Source organism: Capricornis sumatraensis, chromosome X, assembly GCF_032405125.1.
Source record: "Capricornis sumatraensis isolate serow.1 chromosome X, serow.2, whole genome shotgun sequence".
Classification (NCBI taxonomy): Eukaryota; Metazoa; Chordata; class Mammalia; order Artiodactyla; family Bovidae; genus Capricornis; species Capricornis sumatraensis.
In genome coordinates, this window is record NC_091092.1 from 86,281,379 (window position 1) to 86,309,032 (window position 27,654).

Consider the following 27,654-nt stretch of genomic DNA (forward strand, 5'->3'; position numbering starts at 1 on the left):
CACATCACATGCCAGGCTAATTCTAACCTCCAGGCCTGACTACTGGCAGGCCTCGCCTAGAGGTTTCTGTATCTTTCCTTTCCACCCATCTGTCCTGCCTCAGTCTGATCTGCCTGACCCCTTGTGGAATCTCTGACTTTCCCCCACCCCTCATCCAACCCCCCACATATCCTCTCTCTCTCTCCACTTCCCTCCATCTGTCTAGTACCCTCCCTCCCCCAGCACCTCCACTTTGTCTCCAGCTTTTTTTGGCTGCTGTCTCTTCCTCCTCCTCCTCCCTCCTTCCCTGACGCTGAATAATCAGGCCTGGCTGTCCTGGTTTCTGGAAATACCCATGTGTGGGCAGTGGCTCAGGCCTGATACAGGGGATGGATAGATGGGAGCTGCTGGGCAGCCCCAGGCCTCCAGTGCAAAGACACCAAAATCCAGGAGTGTGGTCCACGGCTGTCTCTTTCTGAGGAAGGGAGGGAGGGAAGTTTATTGAGCAGTGGGGGAGGGGCAGGACTTCAGAGGGCATGGACGCAGGCCATCTCATCTCCTAGGTCCTCCTCATCAAAACGGGAGAGGATGGACTCTTCGTCACTATACAGTGAGCTGGTCCCCTGTGCCAGCAGGTCACTGGCAGCACTGTCCATCTCGTCCAGGGTCAGGCGACATGCATCTGCAATCTCCTGCTTGGCCAGGGCCACGAAGCGTGGGTCTCGAGCAAAGAGGCCCAGGCCCTCAGAGATGAGCACCTGGGGGCACAGATGGGATCTGTGTTGACAGTGGGTGCAGCATGGAAACAAGGCAGTATGCACAGAAGGGCTGCTGTGAATTAGTGATGAACCCATGAAGGCACACGGGGATGTCTGTGGGGGACAGTGGGGCACACATCTTGCTGAGCAGAAGTTGCAGAGCAAAGAGAGAGCTACATGCACAACACAGAGACTGGGGACCCCTTTCCCCTCCTTCCCAAGCTCCCACCTCCTCCCCTTCTCTCCCGTCCCTCCTGCCCCCTCCCCTTTTGGACTCACAGCTTCCACCAGGCTGTCAGCACTGCCCCTTTTGCCACGGCTGGGGTCCGAGTGGGTTCCAGGCACATGCAGACAGGTGAAGGTGCGCAGTGGACTGCTGGATTTGCCGAGGTATCCCTCCCCTGCTGCACCCTCCTCCACCAACAGCAGTGGGGCATATAAGAGTCGGCCCCGTTGAGGAGGGGTTGCCCAGGAACCCTGGACCAGAATAAACATCAGGGGCATAGTGATGGATGGATGGGGTATGAGGATCTAGGAATCACTCCCGTGCCTACCTCTTATCCCAAACCACAACTGAGGTCAAACTTAAAGGGTATAAATCAGACTTGAGTTTATTTAAGAGCACAGAGGCCTGGGTTTGCCACCTACTAGCTATGTGATCTTGGGTAAGCCTCTCTGGGCCTCAGTCTCTTCATCTGTAAACTGAGGCTAATAGTACCCACCTTATAGGCACAGTGAGGATTGTGTGAATTCACATGTGCCCCCTTCTTCAGAAGAACCTAATATGTAGTGTATTTGATAAATTCAGCCTCGGCTGCCCCCACCCCTCCAGACCTCAGCCTCCCTCCCCCACCTCACCTGTGCCCTACTGGGCCCTGAGTTGCGTCCACGATGATAGGTGCCTGGGATGGGTAAATCTTCACAGCTGCCCTGGCGCCGCAGACACTGGATGGTGAAGGATGGCTTCCGACCTGGGAGTGTGGGGGGCACCATGGGCAAAGAGGAATGTCAGTGCCTCCCCAGCCCTCTGCCCTGATGGCCCAGGGAGGGGGCCCAGGCCCATGTCCACTCTCACCTGCAGGTGTTGGGGGCAACAGACGGCGGCGTGGTGCTTGGTGGCCATCCACGTATCTCTGGGGTCTGTGAGATGGCAAAAGGATGGGGCGTGGGGGAGTCCCTGCCTGTTCATCTAGGTAGGAGAGCCTGTTCATGAGGAATGGCTGGGGTGAGCTCAGGCCTGGGCATGTGCAGTGGGTTACCATTCCTCCCACACATGGGCTCATGGGCTCATCCTACGTGTCGTGGCCAGAGTGCTGGCTCAGGACTTCCTCTTGCTCATCCTGCTTCTCTTGCCCTTTGGTTGCCTTGGTCTGAGAACTTCCTTCTTCTGGAATGGTGAAAATGAGAACCCCAGAGCTTCTCCTGGGGAAAGTGAGGCAAGTTAGGCAGACCAGATCCTCTCAATGTGGTCCTGAGCCCCTGATTCCCTCTCATTCCATGCCCTACCTTCTACAGAAACACTGGACTTTTAATTTTTTCCTAATTGAGAAAATTCACAAAACATAGTTAACATGTCATCATTTTAAGGCAAACACAGGCTTTCTTTAACAGTTGTCTGTCTCATTGGAAGCACCCGAAGTTTCCAAAAAATCAAAGCAGGCTCTCTCTTTGGCCTGTTGAAGAGAGAGCTTCAACACAAGAACTGGGGGTGTGTTGGGGAGGTGGTGAGAGGGAGGCTGTAAAAGCTAGGTGTGACCTCATTTCATCCATCATTCCCATGAGGTAAGTGCTACCATCACTCCTCATTCACAAGTGAGGAAATTGAGGACCAAGAAACTAAGTGACTAGCTCAAGGTCACTTAGCAAATGGCAGAGCCAGGATTTGAACTTAAACCCATTTTGCTCCACATCATGTGTTTTTGTATATTAAACCTCTATTGCCTCTCTCATGTGAATCTCTTATTACCCTCTGTTCCCACCAGAGCTCTTGAATCCCCTCCAATTCTCCCCACATTTCCATTTGAAGGCCCTCTTATACTAACCACCTCTGCGCCCTGAAGTCCCCATATAGTGCCTAGTCCCTGTCTTCCCTCACAAACCTCCCACAGAGCTTTGGCCATACCTGTGGGCATGGGACCCAGACTGGGGAACATTGGACTGTCTGGAGTTGGGAGCCCCCCCATCATCATCACTGGGTCCAGGGGAAAGTGAATCTGGAGGTTTGTCTCCAACAGGCAGAGACACAGAAATCACGGAGCTCCGGCGAGACGTGGGCTGGGAGCCCATTAGGGCCTATGGAAATCACAGGATTGAGGATTGCATCCAGGTTATAACCAAGTCACTTGGTCAAATAGTGTGTATCCAGGAACTACCCCGGGGGCTGAAACTGAGTCTTGCCCCCAGCCCAACAGTGGGTGGTAGGTACCAAATAAACGTTTGTCTACTGTAGGGTGTCTCCTCTGGGGGGCTTCCTCCCAGAGGCAGTATGGAAGTCACTCAAAGGGTTGAGGGAGTATTCAGTTCAGTTCAGTTCAGTCACTCAGTCGTGTCCAACTCTTTGTGACCCCATGGATTGCAGCACACCAGGCCTCCCTGTCCATCACCAACTCCCAGAGTTTACTCAAACTCATGTCCATTGAGTCGATGATGCAGTTGGCCAAAAAGTTCGTTCAGGTTTTTCCATAACAGGGTACTGAAAAACCCAAATGAACTTTTTGGCCAACCCAATATTTTACGATCAAGAGTGTCTGGGGGAGTGAAAGCTTATTGTCCTTACTGTGTACGTTTCCAGGTCCTCGTGTTCCTCCTCCTCTCCCTCCTGCCTCTCTTCCCCTTCCTCTTCCTCTGTGTCACAAGTGAGGGCCTGCCGCATCTCTGGACCCAAGTCTTGCAGGCTCCTCAGGCCAGCCTGTGGGGGTAGAAAAGTAGGGAAGCAGGCAGCTCAGGGTCTAAACTTCCCTGCCCTTGGGTACGAGTGTGGCGTGGGAAAGGAGCCCCACAGCCACCCCTGACCCTCTATGGGTCCTGGGGCCTCAGTTTCTTCATCTGTGACATGGCTTCCGTGAGATCAAGAAGGCAGTCAGCCTCAGCTACAATGGTTCCACATATCCCCACCCAGCTCAGCCCCTGCTCCCAAGACCTGAAGGGCAGAGGAGGTGCTTGGGGGGGCCTCGGTGCCTAGTAGCCCCTTTTCTTTCCTCCGCCGGAATTTGCGAAAATAGTCCTGGATCAGAAATGTGGCGTAGAATTTGCCCACGGTAACTTCTTCCTCTGGGAGCAAGGGAGAAGAAGCAAGGTCACACAGAAGTCCTCTGCTCTCCCCGCTTCTCCCACCAAGGCTTGGACTCTTCCCCTGCAACCCTCCATCTGTAGCCAGGGATGGTTTGGTGGTAGTGAGCAAATCCTCGACATTCAGAGGCGGGCTTAAGAAATTGGGGTGGAGCCAGCTCACCGTCAGCTGGCGGGATGACCTCATCTAGCAGCTTCTGCTTCATCCGCTTCCAGATCTTTTTGATGACAATCCGCAGCTCCTGATTGGCTTGCTCCAGGTTCCCTGCATCGGGAGAGGATATGGGCATAAGCCAATGGGAAGAACACTTCACAGCTACTCCCTCACTGTTGGAGGGGGCGGCACAAGCTTCTACTGCAGCCACACACTGCTCTGGTTGGACAGGTGGGAAAACAGACTTGGAGAAGACAAACTCACCTATTTTGAGGTTCAGAGCTAGGAGTGGGGCCCATTCTCCAATTAGTTTGCTCCTGGCACCTTCCCCAGGAACCCTCTCCCTCCTGCCCCTCCCCCTCTTCCCCACACACCTTCTGTCTTGATCTTCAGGGATGTCCGGACCAGGGCAAAGAGTGTGGCATTGAATGTCACTGTCCCATCTGAGTTGAGGGGCATGTTCATCGCCACAAGTCTCTGTGCACAGCAGGGATATGGAAGCCACTTTGGGCAAATGCCAGGGATGCAGGCATGTGATGCTCAAGGGCAGAAGCCTTTGAGGATGCCACCAAACACCCCTTCCCCACCCAAGGCAGGGTCCCTGGCCACCCCGGTCATATGGTGGACAGTCCTCTCCGAGGCAGTGGTGGGCAGGGGCACAGACCTTGCAGGCCACTCGGTGTGGGCACAGCTTCCCGAATCCCAGGGGGGGCTGGATGCGTCTCAGCAGGGCAACCACATCCAGGTGCTTGATGCGGCCTCTGGGCAAGGTAGGGGTGGATAGGAGGCACTACTGGGTTGGAGATAACCCCTCTAGTCCTTACTCAAGGTCCTACCAGCTCATCACTCCCTCCCGGCACCAACACCCCATAGCCTGCCAGGGAAGAGTTGGGAGAGGAAGAGGCAGAGGACAGCAGCAGTGGGAACCTTGCAGCATCTACTGCCTGGGTAATGGGAAGCACAGGTGAGTGGTTCTGGGGTTGGAGGACTGTGTGGGCAGTACACTGTCCTCTGGGATCCCAGGTATGGGGTTAGAGGGCATACTTGGCCCCAGGGTCATATTCAGACCAAATCCTCTTGAATTCATCGAGGTGATGGGGGCCCAGGATGGACCAATCTCTGGTTAGATAATCAAAGTTGTCCATGATCACAGCCACAAAGAGATTTATGATCTGTGGGCCAGTGAGTAGGAGAAGTTAGGTGAAGGGCAGAGCAGGGTATGTGGGTTTGGTGGGAGGCTGAGGTAAGCTTATATGGTCACTGACTCAGGAGTCCTTGGTTTGATCTTGTCAGGCCAGCCCTTTCATCTGCTCTGAAGATCTGGGCTCCCCACCTCATCCCCGGACTTCCTCAGAGCCAGCCCCTGAGACAGTGGTAATAGTGGTGGGGAAATGGTCCTTACCAGGAATGCACAGAGCATGAAGAAGCTGATAAAATAGGCGATGGCAAAATTGCTACCACAGCTAAACTCCTCACCAGGGTCGAAGTCAGACTCAGGGTCACACCGGCTTCCGGGAAGGCTGGCAAGCATTATCTCCTGCCATGCCTCACCAGTAGCACACCTGGGGGGTCACACAGGGATGCCATCTTGGAGGGGAGGCTGTGACATCATGACAAGGGGCTGTAGGGGCCAGAGGGGTGATGAGATGACCTACTTCTTGCCAGGCGCAACATCTGGTAAAGATAGCATTTCAATATTTTAAAAGCTGGTGTGGCCATGTTGATGACAGTCATGTTTTCATTTTATAGATGCAAGGTCTATGAAAGGTATACATCTTGCAGCCAGAAAAAGGACGGCTGAGGCTAGACTATTCTAAAAGATTCTTTAGAACACAACCAGAAAAGGTCTTCGGGAATATGGAGTCTCACAGTACCAGCATTAGTGTTAGTTGCTCAGTCATGTGTGACTCTTTGCAACCCCATGGACTGTAGCCTGCCAGGCTCCTCTGTCCATGGGATTCTCCAGGTAAGAATACTGGAGCGGGTAGCCATTTCCTTCTGCAGGAGATCTTCCCAACCCAGGGATTGAATCTGGGTCTTCTGCATTGCCAGCAGATTTTTTACCATCTGAGCCACCAAGGACACCCCGTGGAGTCCCATGCTGCCCTGTTATTTCCATAACTCAGGCAGTCTGGGGCCCAGAGAGGCTATGTGGCCACCCCTCAAAAGCATGCTGGAGATCAAAGCAGCAGGGAAGGGGTGTTTGTGTCACCTGAACAAAAGCAGTACAGCCTGTGGAAAGGTCTGGAAGTTGTTGTTTCGGTTGATCTGTGTGCCATCCTGAAGAGCCACCTTGCCGAACATCTGTGGGCACACAAGGGCTGTGTCAGAGGGGTGACTCTGTGCTCTTTACAGGATCCCACCCATTTCACAACACCTAATACCTGAAGGATCCTCACCATGCTGACAAGCAGGCACTGCTGACCCCATTACACAGATGTGTGGACTGACTCAGGGTTATGCGGCTTGTCTGTCTTTATACCCCCACTTTGGGCTCATTCCTGTCTAACCCGTCAACAGAAGAGTGCCCGAGGGATGCTCCCTAGTGTTTCCATGTACCTGCATCCCAATGACTGCATAAATGAAGAATATCATTGCGATGAGAAGAGCCACATAGGGTAAGGCCTAGGGGGGGAGAGAGGACGATAGGTACTCAGGTCCACGGAGAGAACTGTAAGCCCCAGAATGCACTGCTCCCTCAACCCTGGGACATATGAGAGATGTGGTCCATCCCCAAGGTGCCTACAACACAGTATTAAGTACAATAGAGTAAGGTGTGTGAGGCCAAGACACGTTGGGAATTGGAAGCCCACAGAAGACAGAAAACTGGAAATAGTAAGCTGCTGATGGGTATGACATGCTGGAAGGGGTAGTTCTGGGAATGGTAAAAGGACAAGCTGAGAGGTGTGAGGTAGGGATGAGGAGTGGACAAAGCAGTGGGGGAGTTACCTGAAAAGACTTGATGAATGTCCAAAGTAATGTGCGAATCCCCTCACCCTTACTAAGAAGCTTGACCAATCGCATGACTCGGAAGAGGCGAAAGAAGGTGATCGAAATGCGGGAACTGTCCTCAGAGCTCTGGGATTGAGTGTGTGGTGAGTATGCTCAGTTCACATTTGCTTCAGCCACCTCCCAGTCTCCTACTTTGACCTCCCGAAGCCATCAAATCCCTCAGAACCCAGGCCCCAGAGTGGTTAGGGAACATTTCTAAGGACTTTCAGGCAGAAAGGAAAGGATGGTAGGTGAAGAGAAAGGTATAGAGTCCCTGCTGTGAGGTGGGGGTTTACCTCGCCCAGGTGGCCACCATTCTGGATGGAGATATGACCGAAACAGAGGTGATGAGATCACAGGGCCAGTGAACAAGAGGAGAAATGATGGAGCAGATATGAGGGATAGAGGATGGCAGAGTTATTATCCAGGGATGATGAGGAAGGTTATGAAGTGATGGATCAGGATGGTTGAAGGAAAAGTTGGTAATAAGGGTGAAAGGGAAAGGAGAAGGTACAGAAGGTGATGGAGGAGAGATATTGCAGCCAATGGAGGAAATGGTGGAGCCAGTGGTTTCATGGACATGAGAGATCCGATGGAAGATCCAATGGAGAAGCCAGTGATGGAGATATGGACCCAGCAGCATTGTCAACAGAGGACCACGCAGTACCCAATGAAGATGATGATGGAGCCAACGGTGCAATCAGTGGTGATGACAGAGCCGTGAAAGACCCAGTGTCAGAGACGATGGTATTGGTGGAGGAAATGGAGCCAATAAAGGAATCAGAAGAGATGATGCAGTCAAAGCAGGAGTTGGTGGAGATGATGGGGCCAACGGAGGGGGATGTAGAGGCAATGAAGAAAATAATGGTAAAACAAGAGAGTTATTTTAGGAGCTGCTGGAGACAGGACATAACTTGCAAATAAATGGGAGGGGGGAGGGCTGGGAGAAGAGGGCTTTGGCTGAACCCAACACAGACTCAGAGAGATAGTGCTAGAGGAAGGAGTTCTGAGTCTCTGGGAGTGAGTAGGATGTGAGTGGGAACCACCTCCCCATGAGAGAAAGCCCTGGGATTGAGGTGAGAGAAGGTTGGTAGGAGTAGAGTGGGTTAGTAGAGAGGCCAGTCCTCACGTTGACTTCAGTGACGGCAATGTCCACTACGCTGCCCACCACAATAAGAGCATCAAATGTGTTCCAGGCATCAGTAAAGTAATGCTGTAGACAAGAGGAAAGCAGTGTCCTGTCTTCTCAGAGCTAGCAAGCTAGGGTATGGGGCTAGTAGTGGTTGGGGACATTGGGGAGGCAGGGCCTGGGTTGGACCATGATAGGGCTGCATCTAGATCCCTCTTCCTCCTTAGTCTCATGACTCATTGGTTGCTGCCCCCTGGTGGTGGTGGTTTAGTTGCTAAGTTGTGTCCAACTCTTGTGACCCCAGGGACTGTAGTCCACCAGGCTCCTCTGTCCATGGGATTTTCCAGGGAAGAATACTGGAGTGGATTGCCATTTCCTTCTCCAGGGGATCTTCCCAACCCAGGAATCAAACCCAGGTCTTCTGCATTGCAGGCAGATTCTTTACCGACTGAGCTATGAGGGAAGTACCCCCTGAGAGGTATGCAATGAGCTCCACCCTAAGGAATGGATTAGGTCTGGGAGGGGGATACCTTGGGTTTGAAGGCAATGATTTTGAGCACCATCTCGACAGTGAAGAGGCCAGTGAAGACCATGTTGAGGATATCCATGGCATAGTTGAAGGGAGCAGTCTGCTCATAGTGCTGTGGGAGAAAATCCGATGTGGGGATATAGCATGAGGCAGAAAACCCCCATAACAGTCAAATATTTTCTGGCTTAGACTGAGGTGAGTCTGGGGATGTGGAAGCATGATGAGTTGGCCAAAACTCTCACACTGTCCACTTCCCATTATGGATATTGGAAAGCCCAGCTCTTGATTTCTTAGCTTTCCTTGCAGCTAGTTCTGACTAATGAGACTGAAACATAAGCTTGCTGCTGCTTGGGCAGCTTCTGTGAAGAATATTTTTGATTTCCAATAAAAGGATCAAAGAAGGAAATGGCAACCCACTCCAGTATTCTTGTCTGGAAAAATCCCATGGACAGAGGAGGCTGGCAGGCTACAGTCCATGGGGTCACAAAGAATTGAACATGACTCAGAGACTAAACAACAAGTGAGGAAAGTCCTTTACTGCAACCTTCCTTCCTTTTTCCTGCTTTGAATGTGGTTTTGATGCCTGGAGCTATGGCAGCCATTTTGTGACCATGAAGCAACAATCGTGAGAATGAACACCAATTTGCTAAGAATAGTGGAACAGAAAGAGCCTGGGTCCCTGGTGGGCAATAAGCAAATAGCCTACCTCTGCTTGCTATGTGAGCTAACTCACATTTTATTGATTCCAGGATATACATCTTTTCACATTTTAGAATCTCTGAAATTTGGGTGCATTTCACAGTCAATGGCAACTTATATTTGCCATCTGCCATATTTTTTCACATTCTCACATTCCTGAAATTAGGGTTAATAGGTCTGTAATTTGAAAAAAATGTGACACATATCTTCAAAGCTTAAGTTTCTCTCAGTTGGAGGTTTTGTTTACTTGCAGCCTAAAGCATTTCTGATGGTTCTCAAGGATTTGTATGGACAGAATAGGGTCAGGTGTCTGGTGGGGGTCAGGGTGGGGAGTTCAGACCTGCATGGCTAGAGCAACTGTGTTGAGCAGGATGAGCAGGAACATGAGATACTCGAAGGCAGCAGAGTTCACAGTGGCCCACACACGATACTGATGTGGGTTCTTGGGGATATAGCGACGGAGTGGTTGGGCCTTGAGGGCGTATTCTACACACTGGCGCTGCATATGGGTGCAAACCATGAGTGAGCGGTGGTGTCCCAAGGCAAGGAGTTGGGGAGGGGAGTTGGTGAATCAGGGGTTAGAGGTCACCTGGTTCTTATCCAGCTCACAGTCTTGGTACTCCTGCTCGCCCTGGGCTCGGAAGGTGATGATGACAAAGCCCACAAAGATGTTCATCATGAAGAATGCAATGATGATGATGTAGACAATGAAGAACACTGAGATCTCCACGTGGTAATTGTAGATGGGGCCCTTGTCCTCTGCGTTTGCATCAATGGCCTTGTATAGCAGCCTGGGGAGCCAGTTGGGGGCAAGTGGGGGGATATCCCAGACTCCTCCAACCTACCCATAGACACCTTAGATACCCCAGAATATCCTTCTCAAATATCCACCCCCCACCAACCTAATCACCTGAGACCTCCATATCAGGTCATCAAAGACTCCCAAAGCCCAGCCCTCCAGAGACCCAGAGATCCCCATCCAACCCTCCAGAAAATTCCCCAATCAGGCTCTCTGAGACCCTCAAATCCCTTAAGTTCCCACAGATGCCCAATTCTCTTCCAGTCATCTTGGGGTCCCTATGCAGCTCCCCAGAACTCCCCCACAAGCCCCCAAAGATCTCTAAGTCCTCTGTCCCATCAGCTTGAATTCCTTGTTCCATCTCCCCCAAACATCTTTGACTAATACCCCTGAAGACTTGTGCAGGTATCTGGAAACCACTGAATCTCCAGCTCCATCTCCTCCAAGACCTCCACCCAGTCCCCCAGACCCCTACCCAGGTACCCTCTAAATCGTTTCCAGTCCTCTCTAGACTTCCACCTAGTGCCTCAGAGACGTCTACTCAATTCCTAGAAGCCCCCTCACCCAGGTCCCCAAAGCACCCTCAACCAACTTCTAGGAGATCCCCACTTAGTCATCTGATACACCCACCAGTCCCCAGAAAACTCTATCCATTCTCCAGAGACCTTCATCACATCTCAAGATACCCTTCCACTCATCCCCAGAATATCCCAAGCCAGTCCACTAGAGACTCTCGCCCAGTCCCCTGCCCATCCCTAGGGCCCGTCCCTCACGCAGGCCAGCCTTCGAAGGTGGAGACAGTGAACAGGGCCATCATGGCTGAAAGGACATTGTCAAAGTTGAAATCGCTGTTGACCCAGAGCCGCTCCCGGACCAGAGGCCTTGACACATCTCCATCGGGGTAGACCAGGAAGGAGCCCCTGCGGATGTTGCAGACATGCTGGATGGGTGAGGGGGGGTGGGGAGCTATGGGAAGGTGACTGGTGTCTCCAGCATGGAGGCAGCAGGGCATAGTGGTGGGGGTGAATAGCCTGGGTTCAAATCCTGAACTTCCATTTACTGACTGGGTGACCTTGGGCAGTTAGCCTCTCTGTACTTCAGTTTTCCCCATTTATGAATAAGGATAATGACAGAACATATTTCTTGGCTTGTTACAAGGATTAATGTTGTCAATCAGTGAGAACAGTGTCTGGTGCATTGTTGGGACCATATACGTTAGCTATCATCACCATTATTATCATCATCATTGTCATCCAGGAAAAAGCAATACTGATAATAGCCAACATTTATCAGCACTAAGTATATGCCAGGCTTTGTGCTAGGCTTTACATGTACTACTTTTACATTGTAGTACACGCTCCATGTAGTAACTCATTTAGTCTTCACAACAACCTTGTGAAATCCATACTCTTTTGATCCTCATTTTTCAGTTAAGGAAAATGGGACTCATTGAGGTTAAGAAACATACTCAAGTCTCATGAGATGAATTTGAAGCAGGAATGTCTAATTTCAGTTAACTACTACCCTCTACAGGCTTCCCAGGTGCCCTAGTGGTGAAGAATTTGCCTGCAATGCAGGAGACGTAGGAGATGCAGATTTGATCCCTGGATTGGGAAGATCCCCTGAAGTAGGGGGACCCACTCCAGTATTCTTGCCTGGGAAACCCCATGGACAGAGGAGCCTGACAGGCTAGTGTCATGGTGGTGCAAAAGAGTCAGACATGGCTTAGTGGCTAAACATCAACTACCCTCTATAGGAGTCTCAAGGTGGAAGCTGGGGACTTGGTGGTGGCAGTGGTGGGTGTTTGGGAATTGCTGGGGGGGTTGGAGTGGAGTGGAGGTAACTGTGGGGAATGTGAAGAGGGGTTTGGGGCAGTTACTGGGGGTATCTTAAGGATTAGTGAGTTCTGAGAGTCTTTGCAGTTCTTAGAATTCTCAGGGTATATCAGGGCCTTGAGGAATTCTGGGGTCTTGGGGGCCTTTATAAAATCTGGGGGTGGCACTTACCTTGTGGTCCAATGGTTAAGAATCTGCTTTGCAATGCAGGGGATGTGGATTTGATTTCTGGTTGGGGAACTAAGATCCCACATGCCACAGAGCAACTAAGCCAATGTGCTCTGGAGCCAACGGGCTATAACTATTGAGCCTATGTGCCATAACAAGAGAGTTCATGCACTGCATCTGCAGCGGAAGATCCTGCGTGATGCAACAAAGATCTGTGTGCTGCAACTAGGACCCGACTTAGCCAAATAAATGTGTGTGTGTGTGTGTGTGTGTGTGTGTGTGTGTGTGTGTGTGTAGTTGCTCAGTCAAGTCCAACTCTTTGTGACCCCATGGACTGTAGCCCGCTAGGCTCCTCTGTCCATGGGATTCTCCAGGCAAGAATACTGGAGTGGGTTGCCATGCCCTCCTCCAGGGGATCTTCCCAACCCAGGAAACGAACCAGCATCTCCTGTGTCTCCTGCATTGGCACGTGGCTTCTTTATCCACTGAGCTATCGGGAAGCCCAGCCAAATAAATATTTTTAAAACTCTAGGGGTCTCTACAGTTCTTTGGAGGAAGATCTAGGAGTTTCAGAGGCCTGGTTGAGATCCAGGGACCTCTTTGGACTTGGAGGGGTCCTGGGCTGCATGGAGGGCAGGATTTGGGCACTCACTTGCATTCTTGGGGTGTGTGTTTGGCCTCATCAGTGCAACTGTAGAATTTCCCCTGCAGGGATGATATTTGTCAAACAGATCCACCTTTCATCCCCCCCTTCCCACCCTGATTCACATCTGAGCCTTTCCAGTGTTTCCTCTCACCTTGAAGAGCTGCACACCAATGCAGGCGAACATGAACTGCAGGAGTGTGGTCACGATCATGATATTTCCGATGGTCCGGATGGCCACGAACACACATTGCACCACATGCTGCAGGCACCCACAAATATGGCTCATGGACACCACAGGCCATGACAGCCAGGGGGCACAAACTCTTGGTATGTGTGGAGCTCAGGGACTTGGGTTGAGAACACGCGGTCTTGGGTGAAGGACATGTGGGCACCAACTGGAAATAAGTGTTTGCCAGATGGGTATGAGTCCGCACATCAGAAACTTGGGTCATAGAAATGTGGCCTTTGGTAAGGAATGGACAGTTACTTGTAACTGTGCCCAGTGTTCAGGGATAGGTGGTTACAACATCAGGTCCAGGCTATGTGGTCAGATTGTGGTTGTAGTCGCTAAGTCGTGTCTGGCTCTTGTGACCTCATGGACTGTAGCCTGCCAGGCTCCTCTGTCCATGGGATTCTCCAGACAAGAATACTGGAATGGGTTGCCATTTCCTTCTCCAGGATATCTTCCCCACCCAGGAAATGAACCTGAGTCCCTGAATTGAAGGCAGATTCTTTACCGACTGAACTACGAGGGTCAGGCATCACTGCAAATGGCCACTCTGACCATGATCTTTGGCCCCAGGGGTGGGGCAGAGTCTGGGTCCCATGAATTCGGGTGGGATGTGGATACCTTGAGTCCTTTGGCCCTGTTGATGGCTCGAAGGGGCCGCAGTACTCGGAGCACACGCAGAATCTTCACCACTGAGATGGCGCTGGAGCTGAGGAGAGGACAGCCCTCAGACCATGGCCGGGGCCTGGCCTTGGCTCTTGGAGGGATGGAGTGGGCAAGGTGTCACTCACTGGATACCAAAGGAGATGAGGGACACGCTGACCACTAGCAGATCCAGCAGATTGAACCAGCTACGGCAGAAGGAGCCACGGTGCAGGAAAGCCCCAAACACTGTCATCTTGGGAGTAAGGGGATATAAGGCTAGTTAGACCACAGATCTGGAGATAGGGAGGACAGTTGGGGGTGGAAACAGGAGTGGTGGGCTACAAGGGTGGGTGGGGAGTAGATTGGGGCAACTGGGGGCATGATGGGGGCTTATCAACTGTTGTTCAGTTGCTGAGTCATGTTCGCTGACTCTTTGTGACCCCATGAACTTCAGAGGCCCATTCATACCTTTAGTAGAATCTCCACAGTGAAAATGGAGGTGAAGGCATAATCGAAGTACCCCAGAATCTGGGGGGCGAGAAAGATGGGGGCACCAAGTCATGGCTGAGGGGGCTCCTAGCTGTGTGTCCCTCTCTGTAGGTTTTGCTGTTCCTCTTCCTTCCTTCCCTCTCTTCCTCACTCTTTTCTTTCCTTCCCTCCCTCTCCTTCCCCTCTCTCATCACCATCAAAGACTTCTCTACAAGGCAAAAACCTTGGCCATCAGAGAGACAAGGCTTCGGATCTAGCCTCCTCTCCTTCTACCCATCTTCATGGGCACCCTTGGTCTGCTCAGCCTCTGAGTACACCTTCCTCCTCTTCCAAATACTGATCACCTCCCCGGCGCTTCCCCAAGGGTGTTGCACACGTAATAAAGGCTAGTACTGCCGCACCTACCATTATTTCTCGTCTCTCTCTGCCTAACTAGGGGGTCTTGTCCCTGTCTGCACCCTGGCCATAGCTTGTATCCAGTAGGACAGCCCCGGGAGTGTCCCCTTGAGCCCCTAGCCCAAGGCTCACGTGGTTGCGGAAGGAGTGGGCTCGGATGGGATCCTCAGCGGCCAGGGACACGCTGCTGAGGATGATAAACACCAGGATGAGATTGGTGAAGATGTGATGGTGGATGAGGGTGTGGCAGGCCTTCCTCAGCCTGGGGAGTGGAGAAATGGCCGTGGTCAGAACCCAGGACCACAGAAGTGACTGAGGGAGCCCAAGAGAGACAGCCTGGGCCCTGTTGCATCAGGCTGTGCACCCCACCTGAGCCTTGGCTGCTCCCTGGTCCTCCCTCTCTCCCTACCCCAGGCCCTCCTGTTTCCCTCCCCTCCTTTGCTCCCCCACCCCAGCCCCCACCACCTGCACATGCGCAGCACTCACGGGTTGCTTTGGCTGAGGCAGAAGAAAGCGCTGCCCTCAGGGATGGGTACCACCTTCTCCTTGGGTACAACTTCCTGCAGGAGCTCCACATGCCCAGCCCCCCCTTCCTCTTCCTCCTCTTCTTCCTCCTCCTCCTCTTCCTCCATGCCTGGCACCAGAAGAACATCAAAAGAGAGAGAATGAATTGAGAAGATGTGTGTAGAGCACCTAGAACAGTGCTTTCCCATGGTAAAATTCTCATCTCCCTGCTAGAATGGCAGCTCCTCAGAGAAGGGATTTCAGCTCGTCTTGTTTACTTCTGTGTCCTCAGCACTTAGAACACAGGATCGAACCCAGGTCTCCCACATTGCAGGCAGATTCTTTACCAGCTGAGCCACAAGGGAAGCCCTGGGACACAGTAGGGGCTCAGTAAATGTGTGCTGAGTGAACATCGCCATCTTCAGGACTATAGCCCACCAGGCTCTTCTGCCCATGGGATTTCCCAGGCAAGAATACTGGTGCAGGTGGCCATTCCCTTCTTCAGGAGATCTTCTGTACCCAGGGATTGAACCTAGGTCTCCCGCACTGCAGTTAGATTCTCTACCATCAGAACCACTGGGGAAGCCCCTCTTCAGGCATTTACACACTATTTTATAATAAAGCCTCTGAGATGTTCTGCAATAAAGCAAAATATTGGTTTCTCTTTTGGGGCTTCCCTGATGGTTCAGTCAGTAAAGAATCCATCTGCAATGTGGGAGACCTGGGTTTGATCCCTGGGTTGGGAAGATCCCTTGGAGGAGGGCATGGCAAGTATTCTTGCCTGGAGAATCTTCATGGAAAGAGGAGCTTGGCAGGCTGCAGTCCATGGGGTTGCAAAGAGTTGGACACGACTGAGTGACTAAGTACATCTTTAATCTCAGTGTCTTGAAACTTCCTGGCCACACACCAAGTCCATTTTTTTCAAGACCATCTCAGAGAAGGCTGCTCCCCAGAGAAGAAGGTCTCAGGGGTCACAAGGTCTGCCTGGGTGGTTTCCCCAAGGTCCCATGCCTCTTTCATCTGACCCTGCCCACTTGCCTGCTCCTTCATTTTTTGCAGATTCCTCTTCCTCATTCTCCCCACCAGGCACCTGGGGACAGGAAGATGGGGGTCATCGATGATGGGGGATTCACCAGAGGATGGACACGGGGGAGGCACAGAAGGGATGCAATAAAGAAGGAATGAATAGCCAGAGGATGGGGGTTAAAGACACGCACACAGACAGATACTGGTGGTAGTGGGAGGTGTAGACAGTGCCCAGGCTTTTAACTCACCAGTGCTCCATTCTCCTGTGGAGTTTCCTCAGTGATCTTCTCCCTGGGCAAAGAAATATGGGGGGTGGGGTGGGCGGTGACTGTTAAAGATTGAAGCACATAGGCAAGGCTGGTGGAGGAGGGGGTCACTGTAGTCAGAACAGACCTTTCTTAGGTCCCATAGAACCTCCCTGCTTCCTTTCTCATCTCCTTGGTCTATTCTCACAGCAGCAGAAGAGATCCTATTAAGTTCTAAGTCTGGGACATTCCTCCTCTGCTCACACCCCTCCCATGTCTCCTCCCTTACTCAGAGCAAAACCGAAAGTCCTCACCATGGCCCAGGATACCCTTGATCTGGCTTCTCTATTTCCCCCTATTTGAGCTCATGCCCTATCACTCTCCTTGTTCATGCCACTCCATGGCATCCATGGTGTCTCCATGGTATTGTTTTTTTTTTGCCACTCCCAGCAGCATGTGGCATCTTAGTTCTCTGACTAAGGACTGAACTCGTGCCCCCTGCCCCTCTGCGGTGGAAGCATGGGGTCTAATCCCTGGATCACCAGGGAAACCCCTCCATGGTGTTTTTAAAATGTGCTAAGAATATTATCACCTCAAGACCTCTGCATTTGCTGTCCCCTTGCCTTGAACACTCTTACTCCAGATATCGGCATGGCTCACTCCCCTACTTCTTTCAGGCCTCTGTTCAATAGTCACCTTCCTTGATTACTCTAACCAAAACAGCAAGCATCATATCTCTCTATTCTCTTATTCTGCTTTCTTTTCCTTCATTACATGTTGTAAACATATATTTAATTAAATTATATTATTATATATTCATTTGTTTGTGTTTTGCTTGCCTTTCCCAGCTAGAATGTCAGCTCCATGACAGCAAGAACTCTGTTTACTTTGACCACTGCTGTCTCCTTAGCATATAGAACAGGGCCTGGCAAAAAGTGTGCACGTATGTATTAGTCACTCAGTTGTGTTCGACTCTTTGGGACCCCATAGACTATAGCCTGCCAGGCTCCTCTATCTATGGGATTTCCCCGGGCAAGAATACGGGAGTGGGTATTCCTCCCCATTCCCTTCTCCAGGGGACCTTCCTTACCCAGGGATTGAACTGGGTAACAATGAGTCTCCTGCATTGCAAGAAGATTCTTTACCATCTGAGCCACCAGGGAAGCCCTGACCCACCAGGTTAAAAGTAGGTGCTCAGTAAATGCATGCCCAGTGAATGAGGACTGGCAGGTTGGATCTGCAGATAGAGATTTCCAGGGAGACCAAGGCATCTTTAGTGGTATGGGATGTGTGTATGAGGGTCCCAGTCAGGGATTCCAGGGCAAGAGTGTCTTGGAGGCAGAGTCAGACCTCACCTGCCCTTATCTTTGTCAGTGCCTGCGTCTCCACTGGCCAGGTTGTCCACAGCGATAGCAAGAAACACATTCAATAGGATGTCTGGGGTGAGCTCAGGCTAGAGAGGATGGAGAAGCAGACTGCCTACAGAGTGCCCAGGTCCTCATTATCCTCCCCCAACCCTGCCATGACCCAGCCTCCCAAGGCTCTGAGGATACAATTGCCGCAGATGAAGAGGATGATGAAATACACGCACACCAGCATCCCTGGGAAGAAGGGGCCGCCATAGGCCATGATACCATCATACATGACCACATTCCAGTCCTCACCCGTCAGTATCTAGGGGTGGGAAGTCACCATGAAGTCCTTGGGACCCTCTCCCCAACGTTGGGTCCCTCCCCACTTGCCACCCATCCCATGATCTCCAGGTCCCACCTGAAAGACAGTGAGGAGGGCCTGGGGAAAGGTGTCAAAGGTGCTTCGCTTGGTGTGGGTCTGGTCAAAGTTGAACTTGCCCCCAAACAGCTGCATGCCAAGCAGGGAGAAGATGATGATAAAGAGGAAGAGGAGAAGCAGCAAGGATGCAATGGATTTCATTGAATTGAGCAGAGACGCCACTAAATTGCTCAGAGATGCCCAGTGCCTGCAGCAGAGATGGAGGGGGAAGGGTTGACATGTCCAGTGGTGAGTCAGGAGCCAGGGCAGGGCTTCAGCTTGGGATGTACTGGGGCAGACTGGGTTAAGGTGAACTTTGATGTCAATGTTGGATGTGATTTTGGAGTTAGAGTGAGGTGAGAATAAGAAGGAAGGGGAAGGGGTTTTTTGAGGTTAGGGTGGCGTTAGGGAAGATGAGATTAGTGTGGTGGGTATATGGAAGTTGGTGAAGCTAGAATTGGGTTTCAGGTTGGGCCTGGGACTGGGGTTGGGGTAAGGGATGGTAGCTGGGGATGGGCTTAGGGAATATTTGGAGTTGTAGATGACTGAATTGGGGATAAGGTTGTGGTTGAGGGTTGGGATAGAGGAGCGGATGGATGGGGATGAGATTAGGGCTGGGACTGGGGACGAGTTTGCAGTTGGAGATAGACTAATGGTTATGAGTTTGGGATGTGGGAGTTGTGGTTAGTGATGGGGATGTATCTGGAAGTTAGAAATGAGGTTGGAGGTGGGGCTAGGCTTGGGCTTGGATATTGGGGCTGTAAATGACCTTGTGGATGATGAGTGGCTGGTGGTTGGAGTTAGAGATAGTGTTATGGTTGGGGGTGAGGGATGGGGTTTGGGTTGGTGATGAGTACAGGGTTGAATTTAGAGATGGGGTTGAGAATCATATTCTAGCTGAAGATGAGGCTGAGGAAGGGGAGGGAAGTGGAGTAGACACCCTCCCCAACTGACTTTAATCTCTAGGAAGGCAGGAGCTATTGTCTGCTTTGATTCCTGGTGTTTCCCTAGGGCCTGGAAGGACACCTTGTATGCAGTAGGCACTCAATGGATATTTGATAAATGAATGGTGATGCAAATATAGTCATCATTGGAGCTTGGGTGGTGGCTGTTGCAGCTGTGTTTGGGGTCTCAGTCTTCACCCTTCGCCACATACAAACACACCCCCCTCTACCCCTCACCCCCCACATACCTGGTGACCTTAAAGATCCTGAGGAGGCGCACACAGCGGAGTACCGAGATGCCCAAGGGCTGCATGGCACCCACCTCCACCAGCGTAGTCTCCAGGATGCCCCCACAGACCACGAAGCAGTCAAAGCGGTTGAAGAAGGAGGACACGTAGACAGAGGGCCCCAGACCATACAACTTGAGAAGCATCTCCACCGTGAATAGACAGAGCAACACTTTGTTGGCATACTCTGTGGAGAGAGAGGCAGGGGTGAGTGGGCTAGCCAGGTTTTGTGGTGACATGTGGGGAGGTAGGGGCCATGGAGCGATCTGGGGCAGCTGGTATCGGACCAGGCACAAGCTGGTGATGTGGTTAGGATTGAGGATAGGGTGAGTTTGTAGGTCAGGGTGCATGAGTTTTTGAGAGTTTTGGAGCCGGGGCAAGGGCAGAGCTGGGGTGTGGGCCTGGGTTAGCCTCTGTGAATACAGAAAAACTCTGATTCATGGGTAGACTTAGAGCCTAGCGTTTAGCTGGGACTGGGGCCGGTTTGAGGGTTGGGGTTAGAAGTTTGCTCAGTATTCAGGTTGGGGCTGTGATTAAAATGAATAATAGTAAGGGCTATTAATAACACTTATACAGTATTAACTCCATGTGGGTCAGGCAACGTTCTAAGCATTTTTCACTTTAACTCATTTAATCCTCCCCGCCATCCCTGGTGGCTCAGATGGTAAAGAATCTGTCTGCAATGCACAAGACGTGGGCTCAATCCTTGGGTCGGGAAGATGGGGAATGGCTAGCCACTCCACTATTCTTGTCTGGAGAATTCCATGGACAGAGGAGCCTGGCAAGCTACGGTTCATGGGGTCTCAAAGAATCAGACAGAACTGAGCAACTAACACTTTCATTTTTGCTTTTAGCATCCCATGAAGTGGATACTATCACTACCTCCATTTTGTAGATGGGGAAATTGAGGCACAGAGAGTTTAACTTGTCCAGACAGTGGGGTTAAGAGCCTGAACTCTAGAGCCAGGCTGCCTGGGTTTGCCACTCAGTAGCTGAATCCTGGGGTTAGTCATTTAACTCTTCAGGACCTTGGTGCTAGGCCTCTGTGCCTTAGTACTTAATTCAGATAAAGTTGCAGTGAAGAGAAATTGAGTGAGTGCATGTAAAGTGCCGAGAACAGAGCCTGACATACACAGCAAGCACTACCTAAGTGTAAGCTACAAGGTAGGACGGGACAGGCTTTCTGCATTTACTTGGGTGGGAGGGCCCTATCTGGGGATCTGGGGCACCCAAGAGATCCTGCATCTGAGCTTCTGGGGTGGAAGGAATTAGGGGCTGGGGAGAAGGCTGGCAGGCTGGGAGGGTGCACCCTGGATCTGGGTGAGCCAGAAGGGCTGCCCATGGTGCTCCGAGGCGATTGTCAGAGTGTTGAGGAAGACAAGCAGCAACACGGCCCAGTAGCAGGCATTGGACTTCACAGCCCTCCGGCAGCGCGCCCGAAGGCCCCGGTTGGCTCGGCGGAGACAGCGGCTGTGGGGACAGGGAGCCCACTGACAGAGATCACTTACCTGAACCTGTCCTGGGGGCTCAGGTGGGGCAGCCTGTTGGTCATGGGGGGCTTGGAGGTGGGGTTCACAAAGTCATAGGGTCTGGGAGTCACACAGCTTTCTCAACTCACCAAACGCTGGTTTTCATGATCTTATTTCTGGAAAAGGGGAAGATGGGAGGTGGGCATCACTGGGGGCTGAGGGGCACTCACCAGCAGGGGTTGGAGGTCAGGGCTAGGAAGTTGGAGGCTTAAGTCAGGACTGGGGCCAGGATCTGTTCCGGGTTCTGGGCTGGGTCAGGGGTCAAGGGCTGGGGGCCTCACAGGCAGCGTGTACAGCTGGCTAGAGTGCCCTCTTCTTCTTCCTCGTCTCCTTGGGTCTCTGCCATTGAACCGGTGTCACTGGCTGGGAGGCTGGCTGTGGGCAGGGTGGGAGAAGAAGTCAGCACATGAAGATGCCAGGGTTCTGCTCTTGGCCTTCCCCTCTGCCTACTCATCCCACCCCCTCCTCAACCTGGTTGGATCCTCACCATGGCTGCTGGTGGAGTGGGTGGAGTGACTGAACCAGCGCAGACGTCCTCGTCTCCTATTGGTCAGCTCTGCCAGTTGTGGCCCTGTAAGCACAGGGAGGGCATTTGGGGAACAGGGTCTGGAGTGAGGTTAGGGCTCTGGGGTGAGGGGTGTTATTTGGAGTCTTTGTTCTGGGTACAGTCTGGGAAGGGTATCTGAGTCTGGGTTCTGTGTCATAGACCATAACCAGAGGCTGGGCCTAGAGTTGCTGAGGGCTGGGGCTAGATCGGAGGGCAGCCCACATCTGAGGGATGCGTGAGGCAGGGAGTGGGCTGGGTTGAGATTGCCTACGGTGGCCGCCCAGGCCCTCTTCAGCCACGGAACCAAAGTTGCCAGCAGCTGAGGGGTCCTCCACGTCCAGCTCCTCCGCCTGTGTGATCCAGTCTAGGTAGCCCCGGAGGTCCTCCTCCAGCTGCTGCTTCTCCCGAAGCTTCTGGAAATCCCCTCGTGCTTTTGCCTTCTCCCTCTCTTTGGAGAACTCCCTGAGGAAGGAGAATAGAGGGCTAGACAGAGGAACCACCCTGGCCCCCCTGCCATCACTATCCCAGCCACACTGACCTCCTTGCTGTTCTTTGAATATTCTAGGAACATTTTAGCTTTGGAGACTTTGCTTGGAACACTCTTTCCTCAGATATTCACATGGCTCAGTATCTTTCCCATTTTTACTCAGATAACACCTTCTCAGGGAGGCCCGTCCCTGCTTGTCCTTGTTTGTAATTACAATATCTCCCCATTCCTTTCTTTCCATAGTACATAGTTCATATGAGCCAAAACACATATGTGTGTATGTATGTATGTAATATCCAATAAGGCAGAGACTTTTGTCTTTTGTTCCATTCCTAAAAGAGTGCCTCACACACAGTAGATGCTCAGTGTTGACTGAATGAATGAAGGGGTATTTTAGATGGGTTTTGAAGGATGCCTAGAAGTTTGCTAGGAACAAAGAAAAGGGACAGGGGCTGAGGGGTTGGGTAAGTGTCTAGGCTCCTCACCCACTCAGGACACCAAGTACAAGGTTGAGGACGAAGAAGGATCCAAAGATGACGAGACTCACGAAATACACCCAGGGCAGCTCATACCCCATGGCATCCTGCATCTAGGGAGGGGGGAGGACATGCATCTCTCAGTGCATGCAGACCCTCCTGCCTGAGCTCAGGGAGGAAAGGCAGGTTCAGCTTCTGCACTGAGTGTCTGTCATTCCATCTCACCCAGTAGAGGACGTCGGTCCAGCCTTCCATGGTGATGCACTGGAAGACTGTCAGCATGGCGAAGAAAAAGTTGTCAAAGTTGGTGATGCCTCCGTTGGGCCCTGCCCAGCGCCCACGGCACTCCGTCTGGTTCAGCGTGCAAGCACGCCCTGATCCTGAGGACGCACAGGGTGACGGGTCCTCCTCCGCCTCTATGTCTGTGGGAACACTGGAGCTCTGGAATCCGAAGTGCACCCAAGCCACAGTCATGGGCACCTTGGAAGCCCGCCTACCTGGGAAGTTTGCCTCAGAGTTCTAGATTTTTCTAAATCAGACAACCCTTAGGGCTTCCCTGGTGGCTCAGTGATAAAGAATATGCCTGCCAATGCAGGAGACCAGGGTTTGATCCCTGGTCCAGAAAGATCCCACATACTTCAGAGCAACTATTGAGCCTGTGCTCTAGAGACAGAACCACAACTACTGAGCCCATGAACTACAACTACTGAAGTTCACACTCTAGAGCCTTTGAGCCACAACAAGAGAAGCCCGCACACTGCAATAAAGACCCAGTACAGCCATAAATAAATATACGAAATTTAAAAAATAGACAACCCTTAGTCTCTGACTGCTGGGTCAGGACTCTGAACCGCTGGGAAGCTGTGAAGCCCAACCACAGAGATCTGGGGAGTGGGACTGTAAATTTTGAGGCAGAGTCTTGTGAGTAACAGTGAGCCATGAGCCTAGGAGCAGAGTCTTGTGAATTTCAGAGGGTCATTTGAAAGAAGGGTGGGGGCAAGCCTTGGGTTTGGGTCTGGATAAAAAAGGCCTGCCTAGGAGTCTTCACTTCTCTGGTGGCTCAGTGGTAAAGAATGCTAATGCAGGAGATGCGGTAAACATTGGTTGGATCCCTGGTTTGGAAGATCCACTGAAGAAGGAAATGGAAACCCACTCCAGTATTCTTGCCTGGGAAATCCCAAGGACAGAGGAGCCTGGTGGGCTACAGTCCATGGGGTCACAGAAAGGTCTGAGATTAAGGGTAGAGTCTTGAATACATGGGGTGTGCTGTGTGTGTGTGCTAAGTGGCTTCATGGACTATAGCCCGCCAGGCCCCTCTGTCCATGGGGTTCTCCAGGCAAGATTACTGGAGTGCATTGCCATTTCCTCCTCCAGGGGATCTTCCCAACCCAGGGACTGAACCCGTCTCTTATGTGTCCTGCATTAGCAGGTGGGTTCTTTACCACTAGCACCACTGGGAAGCCCAAATATATTGGGGTAGGGCTTGTTGATCTGGTGGCAGAGCCTGAACCGGGGAGCAGAATCTCGTGTATTTGAGTGTGTTTCCTTGAGAACAGGGTGGGGCTTAGGAGCCAATGGAGGGGGCAAGTCCTGTCCCAGGACAGGTGGGCTTGCTGACCAGATCCCAGGAAGTAGCATGTTTTGTGCATGCGTCCGAGGAACAGCTCCAGTCCGATGATGGCATAAATGATGATGACAAAGAGCACAAGAAGTGCGATATGCAACAGTGGCACCAGAGCCTTCATGATGGAATTGAGCACTATGTGCAGGCCTGTAGGGAGCGAGGGGTGGTCAAAGTAGGGGCGGGGTCAGCTCAGGCCCCCACCCCTCCCACTCCTGTCCATCACCTCCAAGCCTGGGGGATGTGCCACTCACTTGGGACCCCAGACACCAGCCTCAGTGGCCGCAGCACCCGAAATGCCCGCAATGCCTTCACATCGAAGCCCCCTGGCTTCCCTCCCATATGCGGGGTGTCCCCTGGGCGTCCGGGACCCTGCTCCAGCAGCACGCTGAACAGCCTGATGGGGGAGCATGGAAAAAGGAAGTAGGGGGTCAGGCCTTGGGATCCCCCCTTCCCTTCTTTTCCTTCTCCTCTGAGAAGTACAAATCCCTGTAACTGGAAATGCAAATAGGTTTAAATATGTTAATATTCCTGATTCTGGCTGCCAAATGGGGGCAGTCTGAAGCAGTCACTTCCCTGAGCCCCGAATTTAACAGGTCTGTGGTGGGAAGTTGAACTAGGGTGGGGTGTGTCCTCTGCAGATGCGCACCCGACCACGACAATGATGAAGTCGAGCAGGTTCCAGCCGTTGCGGATGTAGGCGCTGGGGTGAAGCACCAGCCCGTAGGCCACGATCTTGAGCACCGTCTCCACAGTGAAAATCACCAAAAATACGTATTCCACCTGCTCCTGGGGGCAGAGCCGGGGGCGAGGCGGGAGATTGGGAAGTTATTTGGGAGTGGGGTTTGTTTGATAGGGGGTAGGGGGAGGCGGGTCTTCCCTGGTGGCTGAGAGGATAAAGAATCCGCCTGCAATGTGGGAGACCTGAGTTCGATCCCTGGGTTGGGAAGAACCCCTGGAGAAGGGAACAGCTACCCACTCCAGTATTCTGGCCTGGAGAATTACATGGACAGAGGAGCCTGACGGGCTACAGTCCATGGGATTGCAAAGAATCCAACACAACTGAGCAACTTTCACTTCAGGGGGAGGCCAGCAAAGCAGGACAGAGGGTGGGGCTGGGCAGGAGAGGGTCATCTGGGTCAGCAGGGGCGGGGCCTGGCTGGAAGGCTTGAAGTGTGGCTCTGCTGGAGCTGTATCTAGCTGGAGGCGGGGAGGGCAAGCCTCACCAGGTTGTGGTTGGCCGTGTTGGAGTCGTCCTCTGGGAAGGGGATGTAGACTCCCAGGGCCACGCAATTGGCAAAGATGGTCAGCAAGATGAGGATGTCGAAGGGCCTCAGGTGGACACAGTTAAGGACCCAGGCAGAGTGGCCTCAGAATATGACATTCCCTTGGGGCCCTCCCCACCCAGTGCTGACTCGACCCTAAGATGACCAACCTTGACATTCCTGGCCCCTGCTCTGACCAAGGCCTTGACTCTGACCCCCCGAGAAACCTTAGCATCCTCAAGTCTGGCTGAGATTTAGTCTTTGACTCTTGACACCACTCCCTCCTTCAGACCTTCACCTTTCTCAACTCTCCCTTGAATTCAGTCTTAACCCTTGATCCCTGGTGATCTCAGCCCTCTTTCATTCCAACCCTGGCTTGATCCTTGACTCTTGGTACCCTGATGACCTTCACCCCTGAGCCCTGCCCCTGGCCTTCAAGGATGCTTCCATTCCACAATGCTGATGCAGGAGCGCCGCAGGGGGTTTGCCAGGGTGAGGCAGAAGAGTGCCCGGGGTGACCGCTGGGCACTGGCTACTGCCACTGTCTTGTGCTTACTGTGCTGAGTCTTTCGCTTAGGGGTCTCTAGGCCGGATGCCCCGCTGATTTCACCATCTGATGCTGGGGGCCCAGGGCACAGCCCCCATTCGGGCCCAGGGCCTGTCCCATTGGCTGCACTGGGCTCTGGGGTGGTGTCTGTGTGAAGAAACCAAGTCAGGGTGAGGACAAGGTATTGGTTGCCTCCTACCTGATGCTATTCTTCTATCTGAGGGAAGGAGAGAAAAGCATGTAAAATTAGGGGGAGTTGAGGGTACCTGGGAGTTGGTGGTGGACAGGGAGGCCTGGTGTGCTGTGATTCATGGGGTTGCATAGAGTCGGACACGACTGAGCGACTGAACTGAACTGAACTGAACTGAACTGAACTGAGGGTACCTGAGTTAAGGATTGGGGGATGAGCTGGTATTAGAATTGACTGAGGGTAAAGTGCAAGTTTATAGGTGAGTGAGGGTGAGATTATATTTCTAACTGAAGCAGAGTTTGTGTTAGATTTGCAGGGGGTGGGGAGCTTAAATTTGCATGGGATAGGACTGAGTTTATAGCTGGAAGCAAATTTAGGGTTAAACTTGAGTGGTAGATTTTGGGTTGGGTTTAAATTCAGGTGGGAGTAAAGTGTGCTTGAAATATGATTTAGGGTTAGGCCTAGACAATTGAATGAGTTGGGATTTGAATCAGCATCAAGGTTAGCGTTAAAGTTGAGTTTGAATTCAGGTGGGATCTGAGTTTTACACTGGGGTTTTCAGCTAAATCCATTCCCAATTCCCACGGCCTTATTTCAGCCTCTAAGGGGCAGTGGGTTGGCCTGGTTAAGATACCATCAGCTTTGGAGGAAAAAAGCTATTTGAATTTAAATCCTCATTCTACCACTTGGTAGCTTCCTGTGGCCTTGAGCAAATTATGTAATCTCTCTGAGCCTCAATTTTCTTATTTGTATAATGAGATGACAATAAGAGTACCTACAACATAGGGTTGTTGTGAGGATTAAATGAGTTCAGCATTCAGAAGAATGTCTGACACATAGTATTATTCCATTTTTCAGGTGGAGAAATTGATGCAAAAGGAGAGGTTAAGTTATTTGAAGAAGCGGCTGAATTGGGAGTTAAACCCAGGGAGTCTCTGACTCTAAACCTTCACGACTTATTACCACCATCAAGTATGCATTCTGTCTTTCTCTCTGATCCTTAAAAATGGGTCTGTGCTCTTTCTGGAAAGTCAGAGACCCATTCACCAACAGTGCTGATATCCAGGGGTTGGGGTTGAGTTTAGGTGACTTTAGAGCTCATGGTAAGGTCTGTATCCATGTTGGGATTTGGACTCTAACAGTGGATTGCCCTCTGGTTGGTAAAGTTTGTGTTAGGATTAAGCTTGGGGCTGACATTGGAGTTGAAGTTGGGGTGGGTGCTAGGATAGAGATCAGGGCCAGGTTTGGGGCTGGGTTTCAAATTGGGATCTAAGGCTGTGGGCTGTGTTGGGGCTGTCTGGGATGGGAACAGGGTAATATGATTCCAGTCCCCAAAAGGCTCTCCAGGGGTAGGATCCTGGTGGGCAGTGGGTGGGTCAGAGGGGCAGAGGATAGAGCAGAGCCCAGGCTTGCTCCAAGGGTCTGTAGGGGTGGAAGGTTGCTCTCACCTTTCCCGCCTTCGGATGCCGACATCCTCCTTTC

At 51.9% G+C, this 27,654-nt stretch overlaps 1 protein-coding gene across 3 annotated transcripts; it reads right to left on the reverse strand.

The window, feature by feature from the left end:
- Window positions 1-506: 506 nt before the first annotated feature.
- CACNA1F (calcium voltage-gated channel subunit alpha1 F) lies at window positions 507-27,645 on the reverse strand. 3 transcript variants are annotated; one of them, XM_068963036.1, is made up of 48 exons: window positions 27,621-27,645; window positions 25,880-26,129; window positions 25,397-25,502; window positions 24,820-24,959; window positions 24,425-24,567; window positions 24,168-24,320; window positions 22,775-22,971; window positions 22,559-22,662; window positions 21,891-22,048; window positions 21,527-21,610; window positions 21,321-21,414; window positions 21,129-21,155; window positions 20,820-20,980; window positions 19,472-19,697; window positions 18,280-18,487; window positions 18,063-18,183; window positions 17,865-17,946; window positions 16,513-16,555; window positions 16,277-16,328; window positions 15,221-15,368; window positions 14,867-14,996; window positions 14,318-14,377; window positions 13,996-14,102; window positions 13,826-13,913; window positions 13,127-13,234; window positions 12,982-13,034; window positions 11,100-11,246; window positions 10,117-10,318; window positions 9,868-10,026; window positions 8,830-8,940; window positions 8,300-8,383; window positions 7,467-7,487; window positions 7,129-7,257; window positions 6,739-6,804; window positions 6,392-6,483; window positions 5,582-5,741; window positions 5,224-5,351; window positions 4,844-4,940; window positions 4,554-4,656; window positions 4,189-4,290; window positions 3,877-4,007; window positions 3,514-3,645; window positions 2,860-3,029; window positions 2,052-2,159; window positions 1,813-1,940; window positions 1,596-1,708; window positions 1,017-1,214; window positions 507-737 (listed from the first exon to the last, which is right to left on the reverse strand). In XM_068963036.1, the coding sequence occupies exons 1-48, from the start codon at window positions 27,643-27,645 to the stop codon at window positions 507-509; spliced, it is 5,880 nt and encodes a 1,959-aa protein (XP_068819137.1). The 3 variants fall into 3 exon arrangements, with proteins under 3 accessions (XP_068819137.1, XP_068819136.1, XP_068819138.1); XM_068963035.1 differs by having other exon boundaries at window positions 21,858-22,048; XM_068963037.1 differs by having other exon boundaries at window positions 21,858-22,048; window positions 25,972-25,976; window positions 27,571-27,645.
- Between the last annotated feature and the right edge of the window lie 9 nt (window positions 27,646-27,654).